This window comes from Chanos chanos, chromosome 5 (assembly GCF_902362185.1).
Source record: "Chanos chanos chromosome 5, fChaCha1.1, whole genome shotgun sequence".
Taxonomy (NCBI): Eukaryota; Metazoa; Chordata; class Actinopteri; order Gonorynchiformes; family Chanidae; genus Chanos; species Chanos chanos.
The window spans coordinates 23,716,119-23,733,286 of record NC_044499.1 but is presented as its reverse complement, the minus strand read 5'-3'; the positions used below and the strand labels follow the sequence as shown (position 1 = coordinate 23,733,286).

Below are 17,168 nucleotides of genomic sequence, written 5' to 3'. Positions count from 1 at the left end.
GTGGTTTGCGCTATGAAAAAAAAAAGAAAAAAAGAGCAAAGCCAGGACAAAAGACGAGTGCGAAAAAGCAGGCCGCTCCTTTCTCTCGGGCTGGAACGCCACACACAGGCCCAAGTCAGAGGAGCAGCAGGAGCTCCTCACACAAAGCCACCCTGGAAGGAAGAGCGAGAAAGAGAAAGAAAAAGAGAAAGAGTACACCCCTCATTTCCCACCCTCGCGCTGTCCTGCCATGCGTTATGGGCTTGGCTGCATTATCCATGGCAGCCTAATCAGGCCAAAGGAACGTTGTCCTAGATTACTTTCCCTCCCCCTTGTCCTGTCCTGCTCCCCAAACACACACACACACATACACATACACATAGGTGCTTAGGCCAGGCATGTTGACCACACAGGCCCTCTTACTCCCATTTGTCACATGCTAAAGAGACTATGACATTGGAGAGGCAGAGTGGATGCTGGGGCGCTGATGAGATGAATGGAATGGAATGGAAGAGAGAGAGAGAGAATAATGCTAAAGAGAAGCTTCTACTTCAGTGTTGGAAGAGATTGTCACAGTTTAATATAGCTTTCAGAGATGAAATTTTAAAAGTTGAAGTGTTTTGGAACTATGCTGACTTGAAAACCTGAGGCATTGTTGATTAATACAGGTGTTGCAATAAGGAGAGTGTGTCGTTGCTTTCTTTTGTTGTAGAATCTGATGTTGTAGAGCTGATGAACAATGTTTCCTGTATCATACTTAGCACACACTACATCTTCCTTTTTTTCTTGCCAAAGCACACTTTTGTATGAGACTTGAGGTGACTTTGTGTGACAGGTGTGTGTATGAAAGTCTTGTGTGAGTACAGTCATGGGGTGAATGGTCTTCTCTGGCCTGTTGCTGACTGCATTCTGACAGAGTAGCCTCTGTCGCACTGGGGGCAGAGATGAAAGTAACTGTCAAACACATTAAAGACAAACTATGACCCTCAGCTGAGAAGAAAAGGCCAATGAGCGCTTTCCAGTTTCATTTTTTTCCCCTTCCAAATTCAAGGCTTTTCGACACAGGTTGCGGGTTTGTAGGCACAACTGTATCATGATTAGACACATGAACTAGTCCTAAATTGATCACTTTTTTCCCCCAGAGATTGTGTGTTTATACACACAGGTTCCCATATTGGGATGTTGAGCTTTTGTGATACCCATGTGTGAGGTTTGCCTCGAGTCTGAGAGGCTTCTAAAGTAATGCGAGGAATGACCAACTCAGACACTGAGGAACGTGGGCTTAGCCATAAACCCTTCCGGAACTTTACAACAATGTAGGGATAATCTGCAGTAAACTAGTCCATGTAAAACCAGTCAAATCTGGCAAAATGTGTCTGAAACAGGGAGACAGATAGAGACTTACACTGCAAAGGTGCAACATTCATACTGACCCTTAGAGGGAAATATTAGTGCAATTAAGGAAACACTGAGTTGACAAAAAGCCAGCTTTTATTTTAATGTCTTTAATTAAATTTTTTTTGTCAAAATGAGAGCAAAGTTTACATATAAAACATTCATGTTAAGTAACACTAAAGGAAAAATAAAAGATTCACATACAGTCATACAGTTCTCACCCTTGATGCAGTTTTAACAGTGTCAATCAAACTAACGCATTCTTGTGAACAACGGGAAAAAACAAACAAAAAAAACCCCCCCAAAAATAAATGTGGCTTCAAGTTTTGTCAAATGTACAAACTGACCAGTAAAACTGGGGGACGATATGCTTGTCTGTGGAATAACATTAGTAAACCCCATGAAAGCGACTCCAGAAAAATCAAGCACTACTACCACTATAAAGGCATTCTTGAGATCAGATTGGCTTAGTATTGCTATTAACAGACCTAAGATGTGGTTTCATAGATATGAAGGCAACAGGCCTAAACTAAGGCATCTCCCTGACATCCTTCCTAACTGTATACAAGATTCTGCTTGAGATGGAGAATGAGGTGCCCAGACGACATCTCAGTGGCGTAGGTTTATAGTGGTGGCTGTTAGCACACATGTCCGAAACCCCTTGGCACAGAGTGAGTGATCAGATGATCCGGAAAACTAAAAATGTAAACAAACCCCCCACATCCAGACAAAACAAAAACCACACAACCCTTGGATACTTGTGCATTTTGCTATATCAGTTTTTCTTTCTTTCTGTTTCTTACAAAGGCAAACCATGATTAACCTGAGGCAGTGACGATCTCCAACATCCAGGTAAGAGGCTAAAGGCGAGAAAGGCTGAAGGCTACAGAACCAAATGCTTGGCCACAGAGTATGGCTAAGAGTTGAGACAGGAGCTTCCCGTACACTGAAGCCTGCTCTTCACTCAGAGAGTCAACATACGAGAGAACGGATTTGGAAGTTTGAATGAACCACGTGATGTCAGATCACTGTCAAAGCAGCACAGACAGGACACAAGCGCCAGCGGCTGACAGACAGGTGAACCACTGGGTTTTACAAACTCTCCCTCTAAAATGGATGCACAGTTGTAGCAGGTAGTGTTTGTACTAGTTGGCTTCCTCTGCTCTCTCTCAAACCTCAGACAAATGGAAAAAAGGACTCCCTCCCTTTACAGTACATGTAATTCATATCTTAAGCGCAAAAGTTTTTAAAAGGCAATCTGAAATTAAAAAAAAAAAAATCTGAACAGGCCTTAATGTATCATTATTAACCCCTCCCCCCTTTTTTTTGCTTGATCTATACGCTGGTTCAGCATGGTTAGATTCAGGACAGGACAGAGGAAGAAAGGCAAGAAAGGTACACGTTGCATCAGAGTGCTCAATCAGCTGCCTCAAAAACTTGATTATTTACATTAAATAACAGGGTTGACAGCTTTCGAGACTTAAGAGAATGTTTGGCCTCCATCCTCACATAAAAGGATGTGACCAGTTTATTATTTACTGTTATGCGGTTTAGAAGAAGCCTCCACATTGTTTATTACTGTTGTTGTCGTCTTACAAAACCACAAAAGGAACTCAGTTTGCAACAGAGGAGCAAGTGTTGAGGAGGTTGACTAACTGGAGGGAAAAAGAAAAAAAGGAAAAAAAAAAAAAAGAGAGACAGGGAAAATGAGGGGGTTATTTCTGGTGCTTGAGTTGGTTTGACAACCATTCCAGTCCTTCGTACAGGCCGTCCCCACTGGTGGCACAGGTGGCCTGGATGTACCAGGTTCTGTGACGCAGAGAGTGCAGTCCCAGTTTGTCTGTGATTTCTGCAGCGTTCATGGCGTTTGGTAAGTCCTGAGAGGGTGAGACAGGTCAACAGGTTAAACCTACACATAAACCACCACTTCCCAATAGCCCTCAGACACATCTGTATGTTTCTCAGTTTGTATCTCAAGGCAAAAAAGGCCCGTACGGAGTTACTTTTTTAATTTTTCAGATACACTGATGCACCTTATTTGGCTTATCACTAAGCCCTCACGTCATAACACTGAATGCATCAGAGTCCAAAACAAAAACAATCGAAAAGCAGAGGGTGGCGTGGTTTTGAAGAATCTGCTGGAAAGCAATAGTTGAGACATTTACTATCATCTTGACTGGCATACCTGTTTGTTGGCGAAGACTAATAAGACGGCATCTCTAAGCTCATCCTCTGCCAACATCCTCATCAGCTCCTCCCGAGCTTCACTCACTCTCTCCCGGTCGTTACTGTCCACCACAAAGATCAGACCTATCGGCAGAGGGAGAGAGAGAGAGAGAACATTTATGGGGGAAGAGCTCCAACAGCACTGAAATGCCTTATTGTATGTTGAAAACATGTTTGAGGACTAGGTCTTTGACAGGTTAGTTGAATGGTTATGTTTGTAGTAATATATATATTATCACGGTAATTAGACCCATGTCTTTTCTCTTGCAGAAAACTGCATACAGCACAATTCACATTTAAAAAATATTTTTGTCCAATATACAAATTTATACACACTATGTATTTGCAAAATATTGTAGGGAACAAAGGCTGAACTGTTTTTTACATGTTCATTCAACAGTTAGGATAACTGTACACATATACAAATTATACTACAATTTTTGTTAAATGGACTCTAGTAAAAAAAATTACAACAACAACAACAAGAGAAAAATTACCAAACGAACCCACTGTTAAGAATCAATCATTCAACCAAGTTTACAGTGAGGATTTCGTATGAGCTAACAACAGTCTCAAAGCAGATGTGTTTACCTTGTGTATTCTGAAAGTAGTGACGCCACAACGGTCGAATTTTGTCTTGACCGCCAACATCCCACACTGTGAAACTGATGTTCTTGTACTCAACCGTTTCAACATTAAAACCTGGAAAAGAACACACAGAAACAGTGCAAAATAAAAACTCGCAGTCACATTGTGTATTCTTTCAGCTGCCACGTGGTGCCTTGTTACAAATTTAGAGATAAAGAGCAGAACCCGACAATACCAAACAACTAAACATCAGTTACCGATGGTTGGAATGGTGGTAACGATTTCTCCGAGTTTAAGTTTGTACAGGATTGTCGTCTTTCCAGCAGCATCAAGCCCCACCATCAGAATCCTCATCTCCTTTTTGCCAAAGGCTTTGAAGAGGCTCGCAAAAAGATTGCCCATGATTGGAGAGTGACAGCTTCCCTCCTGCTGGAATCTGGACCAAATAAACGTGTTGGATTAGCAGGCTAGGGTTCATCCACTCAAAACAGATGTCTAAATCAATCTTTCTGAACTAGGGAAAAACAGACATTCTGGTGACAGACACAATTAACTGCAATTGATCATTTAGGTCACTACCTGGAACTTGGAGTCTGTATACTCCTAGAGTTTATTTACCCATAACTGTATAAAAATGGTTTAAATATTCCCTTTTAAAACTTTTATCTTAACTGCTTAAGAAAAAACAAACAATGTGAGAAAAATTCAGATAACTTGAGTAAATAACCACGCAAAGGATAACAGAGTTGGAATTTTCAAGCAATTACAGGCAGGAACCTAAGAGGCATTCGTCCCAAAGTTAAGTAACAAGGCGTCATGACCAGTTACCACACGTCTTATTCTTGGAAGTGGAGTCTGCAGCTATGCCACCGGCTGAGCTACGATAAAATACCTATATGTTGCCAGTTTATAACTTAACAATATCAAGCTAACCAGCTAATGCAGATGTGTCTACAGTTACCTCATTTATTCATGAAACAAAAGCCATAAATAGACTCCTGTTTTGTGTCACTTTGATCACAGAGGCATCTGTTCTTAAGCCCTTGATTTTGTATGTTGTTGATGCATTTCATCTGCATGCCACGATTACGCTGATACTGTACAGATCTTTAAGCCTTCACGCAACCTCCCTGTTCTTGACTCCGCATGTAACTACTGTCGCAACAACACATGAATCAGTTTAGAAGTCATTCTGACGGTTTTTTACAGTGTGTACACTCTGCTTACTTGTATTAAAACATTAGCATACAGGGATAAAACCTGGATAGCGCTAATCATTCGGTATCAGCTGTCACCAAGTGCTACCTAATTTTAAGCTCCGTCTGTAGACCTGTCACTTTTTGTCGTCGCCTGAGCGATTGACACTCGGTTAACAAACTCTCAAAAACTCCAATATGTTTAAAAAAAACAACAACAACAAAAAAAATAATGTCTCAGACTGAAGCCTCCATTACTAACATTTAGAGTTACCGTAACATTCTAAGGAGCTTATTTTGTGACGCACGATCTTGGAAATCTACAGGTACGGAAACAAGCACTTCCAACCTAAATGAGACGAGAATACGTACCGACTTTGATACTACAACTACAACTGCAGTTCTGTTAGCAAAGTTACACATCTATCGAGGTCATAAGTAACTTGGTGGACAGCCATCCGTGGCAAACAAACTTTCACACGACAAAATTACTCTACCGATTGAATAACTTCCAGTCGCGTTAAAAACTTTCTGAAACATTCATAACTGTATGCAACTATCGATCAAAATTAGTCTTGTCCTCGCATGTAAGTCGCTAGCAAAAACCCAACAGAATCAGTTTGAAATGCTGGCTAACTGGCTAGCACATAAGTAAACTACAGAGTGCTAAGCCGCACTGAAACTTACAACGCATATAAAAGTCTCTAAAACACAACTCAAACACGTTTTATTTTATTTACATGCCAGAATAATTCTTATCTTGTCTTAATATCCATACCTCTATAATGTTAGGAAAAATACCTTGAAGCAGGAGTATCTAAAGAATATCTTAAATTTTGCTCCTATGTTTCTTCCTCAACCTCAAGGCGTTTCCTTTCCAAGATGGCGGACCTTTAGCCACGTCAAAACGTGTAGAGTCACTTCCGCAAGACAGGTCAAGTTCACCATTACTATTCTAGTTCTCCTCGCCGCGGGGTGGAGGACCACTGTCATTGAATTGTCAATGGCTTGAAGATGTCGCGAACATTTATTTTCGCGATTGCAAGCAAAACGCCCGGCCTCATTTCTTCTCATCATCCCAGTTTGAGCAACTCCAGACTCACATGAGCCAGTAGCAGGGATTTTCAAGGAGTCTTACAACTAAATTTAGAGAACACAAATGAAAACGATACTAGGATCATTATGAAAGGTCGTCATTGCGGTAGACTTGTCACTGTTGCTGGGTTACATAGCCTGTTTTAGTGTGGGTTGACACAATGACTGCCATTTGCCTTTCGCCTGGGTAGTGCACTTTTGGAGGAGTGAAAGAGAGAAAAGAGCTCTTCGGTAGATTCAATAATAGGCCTACATGATTATATCAGTCATGCTACCTTGTTATGCTATCTTTCTTCAAGCAAACCTGTTTTTTTCCTCTAAGTTACCTAACTGGCATAAGCAATAAAAGGAACAGTTACTTATGCTACAGTGTTTATGTTTTTTCCATCCAATTAACTGTAAACAATAACAAGTAATTTTAGTTTAAACTGAAGAAGGACTGGTGGTAAGAGTAAAGATTTTTTGTGAGTGTGTGTGTGAGAGAGAGAGAGAGTGAGTGTGTGTGTGTGTGTGTGCGCGCGCGTGTGGCTAGGTGTGTAGTGACTGTTCATATAACAGCACTCATCTCAGGGACTCAAATATCAGTTGAGTCAGGGAGGATACCGTCAGACATCAGAGGCCTTACGGCTGACATAGCTGTATAGAGAACACTCAGCAGCACAATGCATTGAATCATGTCACTGTTCTCACTGACTACAGCGTCCAGCTCCAACCACAACAACAATCACCAACACCACAACAACAACAACAACAACAACAAAAAGAAACAAGTTGAACAATACAATTCAGTTTGTGCATCTTTAGAGAAATATTCCTTGTTAGAACCAAAATGGACACCATTATAGTGATGCATCAATACAACAAGCCTTCCTTTCCAGGTGCTCTCGGCAGAGTCATGAACAAGCCTTTGGTCCTTCACATTATGTCTCGCCTGCATACAATAGCTCATATTCATGTGGTCAGACCAGTAGTGGCACCAGAATCAATTGAGGGCAAGGCCAAGGGGTTTCTTGAAGACAGTTGGCTTTTCATGAGGTATTCTCACGGTCTCAGGCCTGCAGCTGCTGCCACTATGGGGGAGGAGGCCAAAGAGCGAAGCTCCAGACCTCCTCTCTGGGCCCAAAAGTATCACTCCTGCACTGTACCACAGTACAATATCTCCTGTGTGTTTGGAGGGAACAGGTGCCTATTGACAGGAGAGTGTACAAGTAGGATACTTACACAAAAAAATGTAGCCAACTTGAGAAGATTCACACTGAAACTGAAATTACTTCTTTAAAATAATCTCATTTGTATGTTTTATCTTTAAAATACCTTTGCATATGCACATGTTAGTACATTTTGTTTTCTATTAGGTTACATTTGTTCCAGAGAGTATAACTGGGTTCTTAATAAGACTAAATAAGTCAACTTTCATCACTTTTTAATTTTTTACAAATATTTTTATTAATAGTCACCTAAGTTCGTCATGATGGTATAGGATTTAGGTTTGGGAGGAGGTCTGAAAAATCATCTAACTCTTCAAGGTCATTCATGTCATAAAAAATTGAATCTGCTGTCTATAGAACAATGTTTATTCCTTTGATATAACATAAAATAATTCCTATTTTTTCAAGCTCCCTATTTAGCTAAGTGAGTTGGACAGATCTGTGACCATGGGGAAGGTAGATGAGGTTATGTCAGCTTGCATCCACCAGAGGGAGCTGCTCAGTGCAGGATGCAGCATTGGACAGTCCTGCACTGTGGGTAGGGAACATGCAGAGGAGCCACACACAGTAACCCAGTTACATAATACTGGACCTGAGTTTTTGGTTATTGCATCTCCAGATGTGGCAGATTTCTAGTATGTTTTTTTGTACCAAATATTACTGGAGCTGAGTTTTTGGTTATTGCACCTCCAGATGTGGCAGATTTCTAGTATATTTTTTTGTACCAAATATTACTGTCCCTGTGATCTCTCCGTTTTGCTTTTATTCTCTCATCCTTCTGTGAGCCATAATTGCCAGTTTCATCTTTCTCTTTCTTTCCTGCACTTTTTTTCACCTACACAGTATGTGAAAAAAAAGTCCTCTACTGAACAAAACAAAAACAAGCAAACACATTGAAAAACAAAAGACAATTTTGTGACATATCAGCCAGCTGTCATTGTGTTATTGCTGAAAACACAGACCATGTCAAGAGTTATAGAAATGCCGAGGGCATGTTTGTTTGCTGTGAGTATGACAACACTAGTTTGGCTCAGTGAAGCTAAATTAAACATTTGATTTTCCCCTGTATCATCAAGCCCACTATGCACATGCAAATATATTGCCTGTATTATAAATAAGGGATCATGTTTTTGTCCAATTTACATTTAATTTCACAAATTTCTGTTATAAAAAAGTGATGACCCCAGATAATGGTTCATTAATGAGAAAAGAGAAGGCTGTGGAGATAAGTGGAGAGTCTTCAGAAGTAAGCAGGGTGAGGCTGTCTTAGAAGGTTCTCCATACATTGAGAATGGTGTTTCCTAGTTCTGCTGGTGGACAATCTGTGGACTGGCTACCTATATTGTGCCTGTCCAGCACTAACTAGCAAATCTGATTCACCTCATCAAAAACTTGGTAGATCATCCCTGAGATCAGAGCTAAAGGCCAGCGGAGAGGTGAAGGCAGTTCTCAGCTGTTCTGAGATCAGTCACAAATTACCCACATAGATGGAATAGATCAGTACATTCCATATTGAAGATGATTGCACCCTCTACCTCTGTCAGGCTGGCTAACTACCAATTATTGACTTGAAAGGGTTACCTAGTAGCACTGGCCTAAAATTACAGAGCTGGGGACAAATCCAAGCCACATAATTGACTTGTAAACATGTCTTTGTTCAAAGTGGTGTCAAAAGACGTGTGAAAACCACGAATGGTATGAGCTCACAAACGATTTTTTCCTGTTTTGATCTGAGTATTTTGGATAAAAAAAACGTATGTGATACATGTGCCAGGCTCTTTCCCTACACCACAAAATAGAGTTATGCTCAGAGAAACTTGGATAAAAAATTATTATTTTGTGTACAGTTGAAACAACAATAGAAATGAAGAACAGATGTATATTTGTCTGTTTGATATATGGGTATTTGATATATGGGTAAATTAAGCTGCTAAATCAGATTTGTGATTGAGCAAAAAATCTTTCTTAATTATAAATTGTTCTACACTATAAAGTAAATCTATTTTGTTCTATTTCTAGAAAATTATGCAAGACATTCTATTGTTTTGTGACTTAATGAAGTGTAAAGGCAGTTTACTTTAAAGCCTTTTTGATTTTACTACAGTTGTAGACATGATTTTTTCAACGTTTAACTCCCAAAGCGTAATGCACTTAAAAGGTCTATGTAGCGAGCTACACAGATGAGTCAACTGTTTTTGTTCCTCATGGGGATTACGCTTTAATTCAGAGTATTCCCTTGATTTCCACTGAGATTATGTCCTGTAAACCTCTCTAGTTCCACTTTGTCGGTTCTATTTAAGCTAACAGAAAACACTGTGGCTTTGTCTATGACAAGCTTGCGTACCCTGTTGCTGTGCTAAAACTAAACGCTAACACCTGAACGTCTTCATGGCATGACTCTGTGTGGCACTTGTATACTGACATGAATGTGAAAGTGTTTCAGGAGAAAAAAAAGAAGATGAGAGGGAGTGAGAGAGAGAGAGACGGATATACAGACAGAGGCAGAAACCTGTGTGCGTGTGCGTGTGCGTGTGCGTGTGCGTGTGCATGTGTGTGTGTGTGAGTGAGTCCTCAGTTTCTTTAGAAACTGATGTCTTAATGTGGATTGGAAGTTTCACATGAGGAACAGACAAAGACTTGATCATAGCTAACACTGCATGTCAGTCTTCTTAACCTGTACATGCACTAATGAAATGGAGGCTGACATTTATGGCAAAATGATAACTCAGGCTGATCTTTCAAAATCATTTGGACAACCACACGGTTACACTAACTGACAATATTGAGTCCACATGGACACAAAGACGTTATAAGCTCTGAAAACAGAGTAACGCCCGCATGTTCTGCTTCAGAGCCTGGTATTACCTATAAATACACACAGAAAGTACCCTCACTTTATTTGAGCTAGTTTATAGGCACAGTAAAGTTGGGACAAATGTGATTGATCTGAGTACTTGATGAAGCCCCCTACTGACTGTCACACCTGAATAGACTTAGCCATACAAATGCCACATGAGTAGATTTAGCCATAGAAATTCCACCTGAATAGACTTAGCCATAGAAATGCCACCTGAGTATATTTAGACATCAAAAGACCGGTTGAACAGAATACTAGATTTTTTTCCATGCAGTGACTTACAGAGTAAACACCCACACGAGAGAGAGACAGAAACGGAGAGTGTCGTCACTGTCACGGTCATTGTATTGTCAATGGAGTAATACTTTCAAATACTTCGCAAAACCAAAAATTTGTAGATGCTGCCAGAGACCTACTTTGAGGCCATAAGCCTTTAACTAGATGAAGCTGATCTAATAGATGCGAAAGTGTGGTTGTCCTGAGAACAAATGTTTCCAAATATAAATGATGATGACAGTGGATGCCACCTTAGCTTGTCACAGTTCTCCTGTAGAGGCTGACAGGTGGGGTGGAGACACAGTTTAGGAGAAATACAGAAATGGCATTGTAAGAAAGTCAAGGTTCTGCTGTACTTTTATGACTTTGGGACAATCCAACCCCACAAGAAGTTGGAGAAATAGCAATTAGCTCAACCCCCACCCCCCACCCCCCCCAAACCAACTATACAGAGAAAATCAGACAGACATTTGCTAGAATCAATACTGAGCAGATATACCAGAAATTCATCTGGTGTCTGTGGAGTCGGGTTTTTTTTTTCTTTTATGAATACTTAAGTAATCTCAGTCAACAAAGAGAAAACCATAAAACAGGGGATTCATTTGCCATGGGAGGTAAACCAAGTTAGAAATGACCCGGTTGTGAACGAAACTGTTAAACTCCTAATGCAGTTGAGTTTATCTCCAGAGACCAACAAACAAATAAACAAACAAACAGTTAAACTCCCACTACAGTCGAATTTATCTCCAGAGACCGACAAACAAAGGTCAGGATTGGCCAAAATCATATTGCTTCCACATCTGATGTATCATGCAACCCTGGTGCAGCCCCTTGCTGTTGTGTCCTTCAATAAAACACGTCATGTCCACTACAACATAAAGGCCGCCCTTGGCCAAGCTACATGTTCCCAGTGTCAGGGTTTTGCTGAAAACCCGACACTGGATGTTAGTTTCCTGCCCCGGTTAAAATGCAAGCAATAATACAGCTTTAATCTGAAATAGTAATTTGCGAACGTACCATGGCCTGGGATCCAGGCAGATGATGCCTTCTCATAGCCAGCGCTGTCATTCAGTGAAATGGTGTGAGGAAATCCAGTGTGGATGAAACAGGAAGGTCTCACAGATTGGCTGGCCTGGAGACTGGCCGCTGAATCCTGTCTTCAACTCACATCTGTCTAAATACTGACAGCTCTGAAGAGCAGACGGCGGGTTACAGAGTGAGAGAGCAGGGGGCATATATCTGAAAGTAGCCCCAACACACACACACACACACACACACACACACACACACATTTCTGTCCTTGTCTGTTTATTTGTTTCTCTCTTTGTCTCTCTCTCTCTCTCTTTCCCTCTCTCTCTCTCTCTCTCTCTCTCTCACACACACACACACACCCATACTGCTCCATGCCCATACACACTGCTCCATGCCAATACATACTAGTCCAAACAACACTGTAAAAGAGACCTAAAATCTGTCCATGCACAGATACATACCTGAAACACCATCTCACAGATACACATCTAACACACCATCTCATAGATACATGTCTAACACACCATCTCATAGATACATGTCTAACACACCATCTCACAGACAGACATCTAACACACCATCTCACAAGTACATATCTAAATCACCATCTCACAGATGCCTATCTACCACACCATCTCAGAGAGAGAAAATACCATAACACAGACCCATATCTGAAACACCATCAATACTCCTTACTATTGGAGCTGTTATTGGGGTTGTTGTACATTTATAAGGGTGATTCAGGCACAAATGTGAGAAAAATCCCTTTAGGTTTGTGTTGCAGCCACACCAGGGGAGGAAGGCCGCTTGGAGAGAAGAGTGAATGGAGGAAGACCGCCAACAGACAAAACAAGGCTCTCAGTAGGAAATGTGGCTTGTGACTCAGTAGGGAACAACCATGCTCCCCTCCGAGAGGAGGCCTGAACGAGAGAAAACCTCACAGTGTGAAGCTTGAGAACTGTGGACTCGACAGAGAACATTTGTGTGTGTGTGTGAGAGTGTGTGTGTGGATGTGTGTGTATGAATGCATGTGTCTCTGTGTGTATGCGTGCGTGTGTGTGTAAATGTGTGTGTTGAGAGGAAACTTCGGCATAATAAGGAATTGCTTGGCCTTTGAGAAGTGTGATGTGTTACAGATGTCTGTCAAAAATTATTCGTGAGAAAGATGACAATGCTAAAAAGCACTCTGCCATTTTTCTCTTCATCAGAAGTTACTGGGGGGACCATCCGGGGGGTGACAACAGAGACCCTGTGAATGGTATTATGGGGGGGAAACTGGGTAGGCGGGCAACACACGAACAGAGAGAGACAGGCGTGGATGCACCCCTCTGCGTCCAGTGTTCTCGTGTATTGTCAAAGACAAAGTCCCAAAGAGGTGCAGGTTAGGAAACAAACACAACATTATTACCACAAGCCTTCCCCCCTTTCCCATCGCTTGCCATGGGAGGAACCATGCTGAGATCTACGTGTTGGCAAGGAGGGTCGCTGGGCACTCTACCCCACGCCTTGCACAGTAGGGGGCGATGTGGAGAGAGGCGGGAGCAGGGGCAAAGGATAAATGAGCCCCACAGTGTCGGCTGCCAATCAGCTTTGTGCACCGATTGTCGATAGCCTGAAAAGGTCACTAAGGGGATTTACATAACATTTTGCATCCTTCCTTCGTGTCACGTCAGGAAACGTGCGTTGCCTCCTCGATGGTTCTCCGTATTGGCCTTGTTTTCAAGATGTGGAAAGTTCCATCAGAGTCTTAAGCTCAAGGTGATGTCCGGTCACAAAGGAAACCAGTATTTTGTACAATGTTTGCTGAAAAAAAAAATGGCCTCATACAGCTGTTGTTATGATTGCTATGTTTGTCGTTATAGCTTTCATTTAGTTTTTAGTCATTTCATTTAGTCTACACAAACATTTTTTGACTGCTGCTAATGTGTTGAGGGATAAGCGGTGTGCTCCACTGAAGTCCCAAACCTTCACACCTTCAACACCAGTGGCCAAATGTAAAAGATGTCTCTCAGTTACACTCAGCCACATGGGGAAATGTGGAGCCAAGACAAGCCAGTCTGATTATGTGGACACAGTAAACATTCCCACTTATTACTCCAGTGTTTGTTTGTTTTTTTTTTTTTTAGAAATGTGACACATCTCTGTGTATCTTGTTTAACCATGCATGTTACACTCTGGGTTGAACATGAAACAGTGGCGCACAGTTGTAAAGGAAGTAAGTAAATGTGTGAACCTGTTCCACCTTAGCCTGGATAATTGGCTGGAATGTGTGGCTTGTTGGAGCAGACACAGCAGAGACCCAGCTCAGGGTAAATCTAGGGCATCAAAGGTTTCTTCCTTTTGCATAGTCCCTTTTATTGTCAGTCTCGTGGCAGGTGATCAGTGACCTTACCTGAGTCCATGTATTTGTCTCTGCACAAGGATAAAAGTCCCTCAAAAGTCACACTCATGAGCCACTGAGTTTTTCCCACTAAATGCTATGTTGCAGAGGGCCAGTGAAATGGAGGCCAGAGAGAGGAGTTAAGTCCAAAGGGCTCGACCCAAAAAACAGATCTCTGATCTAATATGGGGCGGTTCTCTCCACTTTATCGAAAAAAAAAAGAGTGGTAGTTAATTAGCTCTGTTGTCTGGAAACACTTGGTACACACCTGGCACAATTCCACATTCTAGAAGATACCAGAAGACACTGAGATATGTGGAAAGACATGTACTTCAGACATAAATCAATTCCTGCAATTTTTTTTTCCTGATGGGTACATCAGAAGCTCAGCCAATGTCATTTCTTGTGGTTTTCAAATGCTCTTTATAAATGTTTTTCAGTTTGTTTCTGCAACACTTAGGATTCCTTCTGTGGAAAGTTTCAGTTCTTACTCCCTCAGCTGTCTCAGAACATATCTTAAATTCTGGTCGGATTAAATTAATTCTCATTTATTTTGTGGTACATCATAATTACAATTAAAATAATTTTGAAACCCTTTAAGATGATGGTAATTGAGTCTTAAAGCACAAAATATATCTCTTTAAATGGGAAGCTTAGATATAAAACTGACGAAAACCCATTTCTTGCAAGTGTAGGCTCCTTAATATGGTACATAATTTTAGTGAGGTTCTGATTTGTCCTCACTGGAAGTGAACTAGTGTAATGATGGTAAGACAGAATGTGAAATTGCTGCCTCTCAATAGGCCTGCAATGATCACACACTGATATACACATACTGATGTATTGTGTTTCAGAATGTGAACAACAAAGACCATATTTTAATGTCAGCAAATATTAATCTGCTGATATAACATTGACAAAACAAACAAACAAAGAAACAAACAAACAAAACTCCTCAAAATGAGGCTTTTAACTTGTTTTCGGGCTTTCTCAAGCAGAGTACACACATAAGAAAACAATTTGGGAAAGGAAAAACTATTTCCGCCACCTTGTTTTAACAGAAAAGACTTCTTCCAAGTCCTCTAATGAGTCTCTGTCAGATAAATGGATGGACCACTTTGAAGTTAAAAAGGTCAGCTCAGCCTATCTAATGTGCATTAAAGACTGCTGTCTGCTGTCTAGTATCAAGTTATCTGCAGTATCATCACACACACACACACACACACACACACACACACACACACACACACACACACACACACACACACTCACACAGACCTGCAGATCAAGATCAGCAGAGTAAATTATCAGGATAATTGAAGAACTGAGTTTGTTGCTTTAACTCCTGCTCTTGTCTGCTAGCCAACACCTGTACTTTCAAAGAGAAGACCTTTTTTCTCTCCCCCCCCCCCTTTCTCTCGTGCTGCTGCTGAACGCACCTGTCCTCCTCAGGGCTAAATCAAATACCTCAGTAGCTGCCAGGCAGCAGTAACCTCTCACAGCAGTAACCTCTCACTGCTCTAACCTCTCACTGCTCTAACCTCTCACTGCTCTAACCTCTCACAGCAGTAACCTCTCACTGCTCTACCCTCTCACTGCAGTAACCTCTCACTGCAGTAACCTCTCACTGCTCTAACCTCTCACAGCAGTAACCTCTCACTGCTCTACCCTCTCACTGCTCTAACCTCTCACAGCAGTAACCTCTCACTGCTCTACCCTCTCACTGCAGTAACCTCTCACTGCAGTAACCTCTCACTGCAGTAACCTCTCACAGCAGTAACCTCTCATTGCTGTAACCTCTCACTGCTCTAACCTCTCACTGCAATAACCTCTCACTGCAGTAACCTCTCACTGCTCTAACCTCTCACTGCTCTAACCTCTCAGTGCTCTAACCTCTCACAGCAGTAACCTCTCACTGCAGTAACCTCTCACTGCAGTAACCTCTCCCTGCTGTAACCTCTCACTGCAGTAACCTCTCACTGCTCTAATCTCTCACTGCTCTAACCTCCCACTGCTGTAACCTCTCACTGCTGTAACCTCTCACTGCTCTAACCTCTCACTGCAGTAACCTCTCACTGCTCTAACTTCCCACTGCTCTAACCTCTCACTGCAGTAACCTCTCATTGCTCTGACCTCCCACTGCTGTAACCTCTCACTGCAGTAACCTCTCACAGCAGTAACCTCTCACTGCTGTAACCTCTCACTGCTCTAACCTCTCACTGCTCTAACCTCTCACTGCTCTAACCTCTCACTGCAGTAACCTCTCACAGCAGTAACCTCTCACTGCTCTAACCTCTCACTGTAGTAACCTTTCACTGCAGTAACCTCCCACTGCTGTAACCTCTCACTACAGTAACCTCTCAGTGCTCTGACCTCTCACTGCAGTAACCTCTCAGTGCTCTAACCTCTCACTGCAGTAACCTCTCACTGCTCTAACCTCTCACTGCAGTAGCCTCTCACTGCTCTAACCTCTCACTGCAGTAACCTCTCAGTGCTCTAACCTCTCACTGCAGTAGCCTCTCAGTGCTCTAACCTCTCACTGCAGTAACCTCTCACTGCAATAACCTCTCACTGCAGTAGCCTCTCACTGCTCTAACCTCTCACTGCAGTAATCTCTCAGTGCTCTAACCTCTCACTGCAGTAACCTCTCATTGCTCTAACCTCTCACTGCAGTAACCTCCCACTGCTGTAACCTCTCACTGCAGTAGCCTCTCACTGCTCTAACCTCTCACTGCAGTAACCTCTCACTGCTCTAACCTCTCACTGCAGTAACCTCTCATTGCTCTAACCTCTCACTGCAGTAACCTCCCACTGCTGTAACCTCTCACTGCAGTAACCTCTCATTGCTCTAACCTCTCACGCAGTAGCCTCTCACTGCAGTAACCTCTCACTGCTCTAACCTCTCACTGCAGTCACCTCCCATTGCTTTAACCTCT

General features: G+C 41.9%; 1 protein-coding gene across 2 annotated transcripts; it reads right to left on the bottom strand.

Annotated features, from left to right (window-relative positions):
- Positions 1–1,476: 1,476 nt before the first annotated feature.
- Positions 1,477–6,257, bottom strand: arf1 (ADP-ribosylation factor 1). Of its 2 annotated transcripts, none has more exons than XM_030773096.1 (5): positions 6,186–6,257; positions 4,446–4,624; positions 4,192–4,302; positions 3,560–3,684; positions 1,477–3,251 (listed from the first exon to the last, which is right to left on the bottom strand). In XM_030773096.1, exons 2-5 carry the CDS (start codon positions 4,588–4,590, stop codon positions 3,090–3,092), a joined length of 543 nt encoding a protein of 180 aa, XP_030628956.1. In that variant the 5' UTR covers positions 4,591–4,624; positions 6,186–6,257; the 3' UTR covers positions 1,477–3,089. The 2 variants fall into 2 exon arrangements, with proteins under 2 accessions (XP_030628956.1, XP_030628954.1); XM_030773094.1 differs by having other exon boundaries at positions 6,163–6,250.
- Between the last annotated feature and the right edge of the window lie 10,911 nt (positions 6,258–17,168).